General features: G+C 42.6%; 1 protein-coding gene across 1 annotated transcript in view; it reads left to right on the top strand.

Annotated features, from left to right (window-relative positions):
* The window catches only part of LOC120747264 (C2 calcium-dependent domain-containing protein 4C), a 15,975-nt gene extending 1,442 nt beyond the window's left edge, over positions 1 to 14,533 (top strand). The window contains exons 2-3 of the mRNA XM_040053012.1: positions 5,824 to 5,920; positions 6,771 to 14,533. Coding sequence (XP_039908946.1) covers positions 6,820 to 8,076 — 1,257 coding nt within the window. The 5' untranslated portion in view covers positions 5,824 to 5,920; positions 6,771 to 6,819 and the 3' untranslated portion in view covers positions 8,077 to 14,533. The remainder of the gene's footprint in view (positions 1 to 5,823; positions 5,921 to 6,770) is intronic.

The following is a 14,533-nucleotide window of genomic DNA, read 5'->3' as shown; positions in this document are numbered from 1 at the left end:
TTTTGGATCTTGGCCCGACTGAGGTAAGAGTCCAGCTGCATGCTCTGTGAATTGTGTGTGTTTAAACTTAGCTCAGTGTTGCATGAAAGATCAAGATTACGGTATGCATGAAACAATTGATTTGGTATTTTTGGGTAATGAGCAAGCGTGACCAGTTTCAGCTTTGATGTTAATGAAATTAACAATAGGTGCAATACAGGAACAACGACACAATCCAATTATGCTGCCTGTAACATTGTGCAGCATGACTGGTTTGTTGGTGGGCCAGTGATGGTCTGGGGAGGCATACCCATGGAGGGGCGCACAGATTTCCACAGATCTCTGCGCCGGATAAAATCCTTGGCCTCACTGGGTCCTGGTTTCCTCCTAGTACAACCTCATGGGCCGAGAGTAAGGAGGCAGTTCCTGGAGGATGAAAGGTTTGATACCAGTCACTGACCCCCTACACCTGAGCTAAATCCAAAAGAACACCACGTCTCGATTCATCCAACGCTGCCAGGTCGCACCTCAGCTGTCCAGCAGCTCCGTGATGCCCTGGTCCAGATCTGGGAGGAGAGCCTCCAGGACACCATCCATCATCTCATTATGGGCATGTATACAAGCCATGTTGAGGCCATACAAACTAGTAAGTACCATTCTGAGTTACTGCAATGACATTTCAGCAAAATGGACTAGCCTTTCACATCAATTTTTTTTACTGTAATTTTTGGTGGTATGTTTGAATTCAACCCTCTGTAGGTTTGCTTTCATTTCCATCAAACAAACAAGTTCTGCAGTGAACCATTAACTCCTTTTCTCTGTCCCATTTCTTCTTCTTTTCCTCTCAGCTCGGCACCTGCCTCACAGGGTGAGGAGGATATCTGTGGATTCTTTTTAGTTCTTCATCACTGGAAATGATGGAAATTCAATTGAAATCTAATGTTCTTTCAAAATGTTCCTTTAATTTTTTTTTTTTTTAACCAGTGTATAAAATGTTTCCATACGGTTCTGGTAACCTGATAAATTCTGGGACTGACTGAGATCGTTTGTCATTTTTAATAAGAAAAGACGCCACTCTATTCAAGACTCTTCTTCTTCTTGATAATCACTCACGCGTTATCATCAAGTTGGAGACAAATCAGGCAGGTGATTTCACTAATGAAGAAGTTCATGCTTTTCTGGGGTTTGCTGTTGTAAATATCCACAACAAGTATGATATAAATCAAGCTGATATTTTTCTAAGTGATGGTCAATGGAAAAAGGGTAAAAATGCATCTATATATGGATTTTTTCTTTATAAAATAGCCTTATTCAGTTTTTTAAAGTGTGTGCAGACAGGGAAGTGACTTTAACACCCTTTAATAAACCTTAAATGTTCAATTGTCTCTTTTCTGAATGAAACACTGCCTGTGTCTTTGCAGCTTTACACAAGATATATCCCTACATATCCATGTTTTTGGAAAACTCAACCACTTGCCAAAAAATCTATTTAATCTAGAATAGAAATCTGCTATAGAAATCTGCAAGTAAACTGAGGTAAGAAAGTTGTATGTGGTGCAGTAATTGTGCCTGCTCCAGAGTGCAATTACTTTCTGGCTTCCTGTGAGTACGTCTTGCTCTATTTCTGGTGTTTTATTTCATTGTGGGGCAATAACACCCTGACATTCAGTGATGCCTATGGTGGTGGATGTATTTCTCTCAAGCCTGCATTGGTTTTCTGTCTTAGTTGCACATGTTCAAATGGGGGAGGATAAAGATCTGCACTTGCAGATCTGAACAATATTTTTTTCCACCATGAATTCAGTTTGTTTCTGTTTAATGCCTCTAGGGGGCAGCATCAGCTTGCTTCTTGTGAGCTTTGAGCCGTTTCAGTGGTCTGCGCAAACCTGAGGGAGATTGTTGTTTTTAAATAACTGATTTTTTTTGTCTTTTTCCTTCTTGTTCTTCTTCTTATCTTTTGACATGTTTTTTTTTTTTTACCTTTCTTGGAGGCACTTTGCATCCTTGAGAGTAATCTGTGCCATATTCAATATTCCACCATCTTTATAAAAGTGCAAATGCATCATCTGGTCCTTTTCTCATCAACCAGCGCGCCTGTTGAAATGGACTGTATAGCTGACATGCTCTACCCTTATATTCTCTTCCTACACTTGAGTTATATGGTTTATTATCTCCACGCTATGCTTTCTGGTAGAGTTGACCCACATTTGGCAGTCTGTAATATGCTGCTTGAAAATGAAAATCATGAATCTGAAATGCCATGCGGGAGCTTTCAGCTGACAAAAATGTCGATCAATAATAGAGTAGTGCACACAGGAGTATACTTTTCTCATTTATGTGCTAACGCTCTCCCATGCTCCTAGATCACGAGATGTCCTCTGACGGTGATACACCATTTTTTTCTGCCGAGCCGATCAGATGTGTTTCCTGTGGCGACGGGTATGACCTTTTGCCCTGCGTCCACCCAATCAAAATGCCAGTTCAGTGGACCAGAAAAAGCAAGACACCCAAATGGTCCTGGCATTTGCAGAATTGCTTCTCAGTCTGTGGCTTCCTTCATGCTCTGCACATGGATGTTGGTCTCGAAGGATAACGCTGTGCTTAAAACCAGGCTGCTGAGCAGGAGCTGGATGCCATGAACAGTGGCTCTGGTTTCACGCTGTGACCCCGAGCCACGTGCGTTACTCAGTTGCTCTGCTCCAACTGGCAGGCATCTGAGCTCGAGCCGTCTGTGACCTGCATGGACAGCCTGGAGGAGGTGACGAAATGTGAGATGAGAGGGAGAGGATAGAGAGTTGGATGCTGTCTGTGCATAAGGCGGCAGAAGATGTCTGTAGGGTGGGAAGAGGCTGGCAGGAGGAAAGAAAGATGGATGACGACAATAAAGAGTGGGCCGCTTAATCTTATTTCTCTTACAAGAGAGACCTGCGACCAGAAACCATAACAAGAACGTAATTAGCAGGAAGAAGAGGACAAAAAAAAAAAGTATTAAAAACAACATTAAGAAATCCTAAAATCTCACAGAGGAAATAACAAATCTAAGCTATGGTATCTGAAGCCAGTTCTACTGAAGGTAGTGCAGCATCTTATGTTAGCGATCTCCTCGATCCTGATTTACATGGTATGAGAGATGGCTTGAAAGCTTTTACAGCAGAGCTTTTATGAATGAATAACAGGGAATGGCTGTTTTTCTTCTTCAGTGAAAAGGTCTGTGCAACCTTTTCACGCAAAGAACAGTGATGAAGCATACCGCTTGCGTGTCTGCTGTGGCACTAATGGGTTGCCATACATGCTAAGAGTAAACACACTCAAAGCGATGACGGAACAAGCGAGTCTACGAGGAGGAGCACTGAACCTCCTGCAGAGCTTTGGTGCAGCTTTCTGTGTACCAGCTCCAATTTCTCCCTCCCGTCTTTCTAGGAAGCCAGTCGAGCGTCAGCAGAGAGGATGCCACAGTGTTGAAACACACTCGGGGGTTTGTCCTTTAGTCACAGCCTCGGCGGTACATCTGTCCATCCACAGAGAGAACAAGCAAACACGATCACACTGACTCAGCTCTGTATTATTCAGTGGGGCAGGCCACTTTGGTACAGTCAGGTTTGTAATAGCTTCAGTGTTCCTCACATTTTCTGACAGAGTTGTAGGGTTCAGCCCCTTAATGAGAGCAGAACAGACACATTAACCTTTTCTCAGTAGATTCTCCGCCGCTGGTGTATTGATCTCATTATTTTGTAGAGGAAGCTGTTCGCAGTGTGAGGTTGGAGTTGTGCACAGAGTAGTAGCACATTCAGAAGTAGTTTCAGTTTTAATGAGCCTCGTTTTCTATTACACTTTTAAGGTAATATATTCACATTTTAATTTATGCTGTAGTGTCCAAACCTTGGTTACCTGATTAGTCTGTGGACAGAAAATGTGATAATTGGTTAATCATTGAAATAAACTCTGAAGCCAGATGGTGCAGACATGTAGTTTGGTTTATAAACAGACATGAGTTCTTAGAAAGAAAATAAATCGAAAGTAGTTTAAGGCTCTGACGCTCTCCGTTACGCACCTACTAAACTGACAGCCTCCCACTGTAATACGGGTTTTGCTTAAAGAGGCATCAAGTGTCTCTATGGTGATCAGGCAGCTCTGGCAGGCAGTGGATGAGGGTTCAAATGTGTCTTTGCAATCTATATGGTAAGTGCCCTCTCCAGATTGCACCAGCCGGTGACCCCTGGCTGGACCTCCTAAGACGAGATGTATAATTAGGTCCACTCCGCCACTCGAGTAAGAATGGCGGTTTCTTGCACCCGTGTTTCAAAAGGATTCCGCAATATTTGAATTCAAATGTCACAACATGTTGACAGACCAGTGTCGATCAATTCTGATTTTAAAACAAAAGCACCTGCACAACTCCGATTACACACATTTTATGAGGTATTGAATCCTTGCAGGGGGATTAATGTGCGTCATCCACTCCAAAACTATTCAATACAATATCTGATGATGCCCTCGGCCTTTTATCAGCTGCCATGCAAAGGTTGCATGTTTTTTTTTTTATTGTATCCGTTGTTTACTAAACTATTGATTGCCGTCACCCTCAACCATACCTATGCTATATACACCAAGTAAAAATGACCTGCAATTTGAGGAAGCGCTTCGACTGTTAGTAAGATCCATTTGACTTCATATCTGCTGAACTCTGTCTGCAAAGCATCTGCTGTTGTGTCCTCAGTGTCACCGTGAACTTGTTGACATGCTAATGTTTGGCTGCTTCTCCTCAGCACAATAAGAATCGACATTGCAAGAGAACTTAGTCTAATTATTATTATTATTCCTTTTTCTGAGTTTGTTGAAGAGAAATAATGTATCCATGACAGGCTACGGAGAACCTTTTATGCACTTTGAACTCAGCGCTGAGTTAGTTTACTGTAGATCGCCTGTTTCCCCTCAGTGAGCTCCCAATTAGTTATGACAAGAAGGGCAACAACACGACCCATGGCAATCAAGCTCGTTTTCCATGCGCCTGAGGCACAGACAGGCAGAGATGCTGACACCTATTCCAGGTCTGCGCGCGGTAAATGTTGGCTAATCACTTGTTTGCAAAGCGCTTGTCAGAGTCACCAGACACGGACACTCTCCATCTGCACATTTCTAAGGTGGCGAGCCAGTCTAGTGTTGCTGCCTATTTACTGATCTCTGATAAAGCAGCAGCAGCCGTAGCCCTCTCAGTCCACGGGCTGTATGGCACTTGACTCAAAACCAGGCAATCTGGACAAATAAAGTGCCTTTTGTGCTGCAGATCAATGAAGTCAGCCCTATTTTAGACAAATGTATTTGTTGCCATAGCAAAGTTTCCAGGGAGACCAATAGGTCGGGTTAAACGCGAAGAGAGAGAGACACACACAAAAAAGAAGAGTTAAAAAAAAGGTCAGTCTAAAGTTAATTGGACCAGCACACAGTTGTATATGCTCCACGTTGCATTGTCTGCTTGTGCTTTTTTCTGGTCAAACAGCCCCATGTACATATCTATCTCTATAGATATAGATTTGGATATATGCAGAGAGAGAGAGAATGAATGATTGGAACATAAAACCTCAGTGCTGTGCGCAAAGGTTAAAAAGAAAACCCCGGCAGTTAACTGCAGTGACTCTTGGGGACTCATGTAAACCCAACCTGTATGATTCCTTTCCTCACAGGAGCAACTGGTGTTCTTTCTAGCTGGTTCTGCGGAAACGCACAGTTTGATCTTATTGGTCAGCTGCATCTGTGTGCTATCTATAAAACGCACCACAGGCGCTCCGGAGCCGAGACCGTCTGAGGGCGCAGAGTAGCGCCACGGAGCGCACAGACTTATCCGAGGTGTGTGTGAGAGAGAGAGGGGGAAAAAAGCACACCTGTTACTGAAGAAACGAAAGCAAAGTGAAAAAAAGAGGACTGCGTCTTCCTCTGTATTGCTGTAAGTATCATAATTTTATTACATAGCACAGATATCAACATTATTGAGCTTTTCGAAGCAGACCAGAGGAAACATGCAGGCACCTGTTGAACTGTCTTTTCATTACTGAGTTTTTCTCTTAAAAAACGAGTTCATGTGATCGTTCAATGTCGAAACGTATCGAATATCTATATGCAGGAGCGTTATTAATGCATTTGGTAAAATAATTTATATTTGTGAGCTTTTCTTTTCTTGTCGTCTTCCCGGAACTGAAATTAAATTAGATTAAAGCATAAGTGCAAATTAAAAGTTTCCAGTTACATCATTAGGGAGAGTTTCTAAATCAAAGAATGCACTTTTAAATTTTGCTCATTAAAACGTGACCGTGCGATCGGAAATCGAGAAGTAAATCCTTTGTTGCTGATTTATCCGCAGGCTGATTGCGTTAGTCCGTAAAGACACTCTGTTATCTAAAAACTACACAAAGACTTTATTCCATGTGTTGGAGATTTAATGTAGCTGGATTTATTTTATTTTTTTAGTAATGCTCTGTCTTTTGTCCGTTCAAAGGATTCTCTCCTATTGTTTATAAGCCTAGAAAACCTTTTTAAAGAAGGGTTTGTCCGTATGTTCGACACTAAACAGAAAGTTAAGCTCAGGTTCAGTGTGATAACGTTATAATATTTCCTGTTTACTCAAGTCTTACTCCTGTAAACGCCTGCGGTCCTAATCACAGACTGCGTTTCAGCGCGAAAGCACTCAGGTGATATTTTTATCCCTCTTCTCCCCGTGGAGTGACGCTCTGATCGTTTAACCCCCCCTTCCCCCCTTCTCCCTCTCCCCGCCCACCCATGTGTGTTATTAATTGCAGACACACCTGACTGCACCTACTCCACACATCCCACTTTCCAGTGGGGACCATGTGGGTTCTGGATAAGATCCGCGGGTCGGTGGAGAGTGGTGTTCTGCGACAGGGGGAGAACGGGGACAAGAAGGGTGGCACCCCGACCTACAGCAACGTCCTCACCCCCGACAGGATCCCAGATTTTTTCATTCCTCCGAAGTTGGTGAGCTGCCCCCCAGAGCCCGAGATCCCCGCCGTAAAGCCCAAAGAAGGCCTGCACCCGTCCACTTCTGAGCACACCATCGGTAGTGGGAAGATCAGCAGTCCGAGAAGCCCACGTCTGGTAGCCAAGATTGCAGGAGACACCAAGAACTTGCTGAGAGCTGCAAACCGCCACATTATACAGATAGAGAGTGCTGATGATGTGGTGGCTGGAGACACTAACGCAGACCCCCAGTCGCAGACTGCAATGTCCCTGCCTTATGTCCCCAAGACCCAGACGTCCTACGGGTTTGCTACCTTGAAGGAAAGCCCCCACACGCGCCGTAAAGAGTCGCTGTTCCACTGCGAGCTCACCAGCCCCATCACCTCCCCAAATACGCAGAGGAAGACTCCGGGCAGAAGCAGCGACACGGGAAACCACCTGAATCCAGCTGACTTTAACACCTCTCACATGAATCCCTACCGATACTTCAGCGGCGGAGAGAGCGACACCTGCTCCTCAGCCGAGTCCTCCCCTTTCAGCTCCCCTCTGCTCTCTCGCTCCGCGTCCCTGCTCAAGATCTTCACCCATGAGACGCAGGCCAAAGTGGTGAAAGCCAAGCGGACTTTCGCGCGCCACAGCTCCCTCTCCACCGACGAGTGCAGCTCGGCCGAGCCCAGCCCCAACGTCCAGCGACGGCTCCACGTCCCCACCTATCACGGCGGCGCTGGAGCTTCGGACCACGGCCTCCATCAGGAGCACACCATCAACCTGCACAAAGGCGGGACAGTGCGGATCAGCGTCAACTACGACTCCAGCACCTCCCGCCTTCTCATCCGCGTCCTGGCGGCGGAGAGTCTGTACGACAAGCACTTCGACATGAAGAGCATCAACTGCTGCGTGTCTGTCTACCTGAACCCCGGCAAGCTGCAGAAGCAAAGGAGCAACATCATCAAGAACAGCCGCAACCCGGTCTTTAACGAGGACTTCTTCTTCGACTCCATAAGTTCGACTCAGGTGAAGAGCCTCTCCGTGAAGTTCAAGGTGGTGAATAAAGGCACCAGCCTCAAAAGGGACACTTTGCTGGGAGAGCGAGAGGTGCCTCTGGGGAAGTTGCTCTCAGGGGTTTAAAGCTCCAGGAACTGAAGGTCAAAGGGGGGCAAAGAGCGAGGATACAGATTAAGCTTAAATTAGATGTTTGCACTGGTTTCTATGTTTTATTTATTCTAACAGTGACCATAAAGACAAAGGGAGACGACAGGGAAGGACCTCCAAGAATGAAAACCAATCCCATAAGGAACATCAGCTTTAATAAATCTAAATAAACACTAAGAGCACTAAATAACCCAGATGTAGCCTATATGTGGACACCTCAAGGATTTATCATCCCAAGCTCTGCCTAACTCCCTCTCCCATTAATGAACGCTCATTAAACCAAGCTGGGCTGAACAGCAATGGTTGAATTTGACACATGAAAGGTTTTCTTTCTGGCCGGGTCTCCCAGCCAGCTCCGGTTCAAAGGTTGGAGGACACCTGTGCTTCACTGCGCTCATCTGTGCGTGCCACGGTTTTATTATTGTAATGTGGCAGAAATCCGCAGCAGCACTGGATGCGATTCCCCATCTCGCCATGTGCTGCACGGGCACAGAGATGCTTTTGTGAAACGGTGGGAGCTTTGAAGTGGCACCTGATGTGCAAATGACCCTTTGATCCCAGTTGCCAGAGCAGCCCACATTTACATGCCCATCAAAAAGTACAATTATAACACGATTGATCTCTTAAGAAACACTAAAGTCTATGTTATAACGATACAATTAAGGATAACTGAACATTACAGAACATTTACAAATGTGGGGAAACGATGTCTGTAGAGTTTATAACCACCCGTGTTTAATCCTTTCCTTCAGCATCAAACATTTTAAAGAAAAGCATTTGTCGCTGTCTTTTTGACACGTCATTGAACAAAACAGAGCAAAACCACCTGTATTCTTACAAGCATGCAAAATATGAAAAATAGCCTAGGTGTAAACAAATCATTTCTCATCTATTTTGATTGCAGAGCAACATTCGGACACTATCCATGAAAAAAATCTTATGTTAGAAGCAGATTTCTTCACCTTAAAATATTCCTAAAGCTTAATTATAGACAGAAATGACTTGTTAAAATGAGATTTTTATTAGTGAGCAGTAATGTTTTTGGATTTTAATATTTTTAATAGCCCCCAGTCATGTCTGTAACCGTATGAAACACAGCTATGAGTTAATGAAAGTGGAGCAGCAAGGGAAACTGGTTGCAGTATATTTGATATACATATTTATCTGGTTGATGAAATCCTTATACTGTGATGAAATAGCGGTGTGGGCACTCCAGTTAATAACAGTCTGTCAACATGCAGTCAAGTCCAGTGTGGGCACCTTGATTAAACATCGACATCGACTCCAAGACCAGTTGGTAATTCTGAACTACAAGATAAAAACGCAGGCAAATACTCAAATGGTCTTTCCCTCATTTAAAATTTCATTCCAGGTCGCTTCACTCTTCATTGTTTACTCCAAATCTCAACAGATATGAAAAAAAGTACTCATTTTAAATATAGTAGCATGTAAAGGACATTTTCTAGTTTGATTATTACAAGTGAGTGTAAGGTTTACACTGGACAAAGTGCTGATTTGCTGTTTGCAGCAGGACAAGAAAGTCGAACTTTTTAACTTTTTAATTTTTAAATTTATGCAACAACACAGTACTGTCCAATAGTCACCCCTCATTTCTTTATCCTTTTTAAGGAAAATGGGAAATAAGTGCAGCGATTTGTTAAAACGTGCAAACATAAGTGGAAAAACAGTATAAGAGGCAAAAACTGAGAGTGTGCAATTCTAAGGAGCTTAAAAGTCAATATTTGCTGTGAACACTTTATATTCATCAACACAGCCGGAACTCTCAAAGGCAAGCTTTCTGCTAATTTCTTTAAGTGGTCTTCAGGAATAGTTCTCCAGGACATTCAAAGCTCTTCTTTGGATGTTGACTGATCCCACTCTGCTTCAATAATTCTGATCTGGGCTCTGGAGAGGCCAACCCATGACTGATAGTACAGCTTAATTTTCTACCAGAGTATGCTTTCACTGCGTTGTTGGTGTGTTTGGGATCACTGTCATGTAGAAAAATGAAGCTCTTGACGATCAGATGCTTTCCAGATAGTACTGTACGGTGGATTGAAACCTAGTGGTGATTTTCTGTGTTCACATTTCCATCATTTTTGACAAGATCCTAGTTCAAACGTAGCCCCGTATCCGTACATGCCCAGTAGGACAGTATGCCTTTCAACTAAAAAAGATGTGAGCAAACGATGGTTTGTGTGATCAGCCGCTAGTAACAAAGTACCAAAATATACTTATTTAAAATCGGCTCATTTCTAAATTCGTCTTTTATGTGTAGACACATAGGTCAGTGGCTTAACAGAGTCTGAAAATGGTCAGGTACAAGGACTGGACTGAAGATGAGTGAAAAAGCTGCCGAAGGAAAACTGTTGCTCAAGGCCACCTTAAAAAATGACACGAAAGCCTGTCTCCTTGGGAGCAAATGAATAAAGAGATGAAGGGTGGATTGAGACTTTTGCACTGTACTGTACATTTGCCTTGTTGGCAGTAGACAAACGATCATACCATCGTGCATTGTGTAACTTTATTCAATGTCTCATTTGAGCAGATTAGAAAACTCGTGTCACAGCAAGTACCAGCTGCACAGTGTGAACATGGCGCTGGTCTTTGCATGATGTGTGCAAGGATTAATTAAACCCTAAAGCCTTACACTGTGGGTGTACGTGAGTGTGAGTGTGTGTTTTGAGCCTGATTTCTTTTCTTTTTCCTTTTTTTTCGTCCAAAGTTGTTAATTTTCTATGTCGTATTTTGTAAACTGAATGCTTTGAAACGACTCTTCGATGTATGTCGGGTTTGTATTGTGTATATACACTTGTCTGTGAAATGCTAATTATGCACCAGCGAGGGAGAAGTGCTTATGACAGACATTTTCAGATATACAGTTTCATCTTTAATGAAGTCCGATGGGGAGGAAGCAGACGAGTCAGGAAAGAGACGTCGAGAGAACAACCTTGTGTGCTTTAACGGGAGCAGCCGCCCTGTCTTCTGTTGCTGTTCTCTGTCGTCCTTCTGAAGAATTAGAAGAAATTGGAAGTGATTGCAACCTCGAGTGCCCAGCAGAGGAGAGCGACTTCACAAAGAAAATAAGTCAGAGACATCAGACTGATGCAAGTTACTGAGAGTTCCTCACACGTCCACCCAAAGCTTCGTTTAATTATACGAGGACCGCTCTCACCTGGTGTTTGTAGCTCACTTGTAGCACCACTATCGTCGTGCTTCTTAATACAGTGACTCTGTTGGTTGGTTTGTTATGGTTATGGCGTGAAACTCTGATCTGTTGCAATCCCTGCTGCATACTTGTGTGCAACATACAGTGCCTGCTTGTAGACTTTGTTGTCGTTTCTTTTACTCAAACTTCCAAATTGTTTGGTTGTCGATGTTTCTTTTGCATGCCTAAAATGTTCCAGTAGTTTCAGTACTAAATCTCAGTGGATTCTTATTGTGCTGTTGTGGCTCTCCTTGTGCTATAGGTGAGGATTTCCTGCAGACACTAATGTGTATATAAAAATGCAGCTAATATATGGAGGATGTGTTTGAGTGTGTTCAACTTTTATAACTGTTTTCATGTGGTTTATCTTTTAATAGAGTTGAAAACAATGCCTTTATCTGGTATTTCTGCTTGGATGGGCTGTGCTGTTCTCGGTTAATATGTCACAGGTTCATATTCTGCAAATTGTGAGATAGACCCTCATCACTACATACATCTTGTAACTTAAATAAATTCAACCAGTTAATTATTTTTTATCACAATGAATGCAAACCAAAGTACAAACTGGAGTTTTAAAAGTTTTTCTGAAGAATATTTTACCCGAATCTTTTATTATTCACATCTGACTCGCTTCATTTTTCTTGTCAGCTTTTGGATGATATTTTGAACTGAAATCGCAAGGAGTAGAGGAGTGTAAATACCTGGGGTCAGTCATCCAAAACAATGAACGGTGCACAAGAAAGGGGAAGAAGAGAGCGGAGCCGGGGTGGAAATGGTGGAGACGAGTGGTTTATAAGATGGTAGCGAGATCTGCTATGATGTGTGGTCTAACAAAAAGACAAGCGGCAGAGGTGAAGATTTTCATTAGGAGTAATCAGAATGGACAGGATTAGTAATGAGTATAGCAGAGGGTTGAGCGGTTTGGACATGAGCAGAGGAGGGATAGTGGATATTGTGGACAATGGATGTTGAGTATGGAGCTGCTGGGCAGGAGGGAAAGAGGAAGATACAAAGGAGATTCGTGGATGTAGTAAAGGAGAAGCAGAAAGATGACGTGACAGAGATAAGGTGAGATGGAGGCAGATGATCTGCGATGGGGACCCCTAAAGACGGCAAGAGCCGAGGCCAACAGGACTCGAGTTATTCATCTTAACTTTGACATTCAGGGAAAATGTCAGACCGCTGTTTGAATTCTTCCTTGATGTCACAACTTAGCAGTTAACCACCAGGAAAGAGCAAGCTGATGATGGAGCTTGAAAAAACAACAGTAATAAGCTCGAACACACCATACGTACCAGATGTTACGACAGTTTACCCAGCAGCTGTCGGGGTATTAAACTACAGCATCTCTAATCGCCACTGCGCCTGTGCAGCTAACCTTTATTACATCAGCAGAGGAATTACCAGAATCAACTTACTACAATTAACTTTCCCATTATCCACCCTGCTGTTGTGGTGGAAATCAGTCTGTATATTTCTGCACTCAATAGCTGTTTAATTAGACACAGGCCAGAGAGGCCTGACTGATGACATTTAAAATGAGAATTGAGAAAAGTGTCAATACCTGTGTGTGTGTGAGAGAGAGAGAGTGAGAGACTGAGCTGAATATTATACTGACGCTGGCTTTAGTCACACTTCTCGCTAAGATTTGCTTTAAAAATATGCTGTATATATATATACATTTTATTTTAAATACACTGTGTTTCTCAAGTCTTCCTGTCTTGACAGGTTTGCTCTGGAAAATGCAGCTGCAAAGTGCCGGTCCGTTACTTGATATCGAATTCCTTCATTTCTCTGGTGGAAGTTGGTTTCCATGTGCAGTTGTTGTTCTTGTTGTGTTTCTGGACCTGTGCAGGTAGAGATTTTTATACTGTGACGCTTCAGCCACTTACAGATGTTCTCCAGTTGCTGTGTTAATGGGTGTGAAAAACTTTAATTAAAAGTGAAATTCAATGAATTCTCCTTCTTATCTTGTTATTGGTTTGATGTTAATGAGTGCTCCGACTTCAGGTGATATTTGAGCATGGGCTGCGGTTCTTGATCAATAAAACCTCAACTCTAGTTACAGTAGATGTAGTAAATGTTCATACATTTGTACAGACCTTTTATTTGCAAGGTGCATGTGACTGGAAGAATGAAAGCATCCATACGGTCCTGAAGTTTTCCCTCAAAGTAAATGCTCTATAATGCAATAATGAAATAATGAAAGGCATGTGCCCAACTCTCCTGCTTTCTCAAAGTAATCCCAATTTTCCTCCTTAAAATCCCACATCCCTGATTTCAAGCCTCCTTATTTGCTCAGTTCTTGCCCTGTATGCATCTTCTTAATGATTCAGAATGAGCAATATGTGAAGGCATAGGGTATATATATATAGAAAGAGACATTAAACCTCTTATCTCTGACGTGTTGTCTGTAATTGCAGCGTAAAAATACTGCACAATCTTTCCATCTTCATTATCCTCGGGGAGGAGTCAGTCTTGGATTTGTTTGTTTGGAGAGGAAGCACGTGGGAAACATTCGGAGACATGAGCTGTTACATACGCCGGTAATAAGTGATGCTAATGTCACATTTTGTGTTCCTCTGCATGCTTAGTGGTCGCTTGTTGTGATGAACCCAAAGTGAATGAGTCAACAGACAAATCTACAGCTGCCCTCAGCTCTACAAGTAGTTTTCTGTCATTAATTTATTTATTTTTTACATTTGGTGGGATGGTTTTAGAAGTTTCTGTTCACCCCAACTGGTGAAAGTGAAGCAAAGGTTGAATCTTATGTGATGAGCGAAGTGAGAACATATCATCAAAAGTACCCTGAGAAACTGAAGGAAGAAGTCAGCGAATCTTCTGAGGACCAAGGCAACTTTCATGGTAAATAATGATGTAGAGCAGGAGTGCTCCAACCACCACACACTGCTAGATGCCATAAATAAGGAGATCTGCACTGTAAGAACTGTTAATTCTTTCCTATAATCAAGTCAATAATTGCAGAGACGTTTCAGCATTAACAGTAAATCAAAGTGTCTGTTACAAAACTGGGGGGAAAAAGCGTGCAGGTGTTAAAGGTCTTTACCACAGAGCTGCAATGAAACGTTTGTACTTTAATAAACTTAAATGAATTTGTTTAGCTTCGTGTCATTTAAATAATTTGACTGACATATGAACTGCTATTTCTGAGTGTTTATAAAAAATAAATAAATGCAAATTTATATTGCCTAATTTAAAAAAAAA

The sequence above is a fragment of the Simochromis diagramma genome, unplaced genomic scaffold (genome assembly GCF_900408965.1).
Source record: "Simochromis diagramma unplaced genomic scaffold, fSimDia1.1 OVJJ01000419.1, whole genome shotgun sequence".
In the NCBI taxonomy this organism is placed as follows: domain Eukaryota; kingdom Metazoa; phylum Chordata; class Actinopteri; order Cichliformes; family Cichlidae; genus Simochromis; species Simochromis diagramma.
This window is presented reverse-complemented; position numbering and strand designations above follow the sequence as displayed.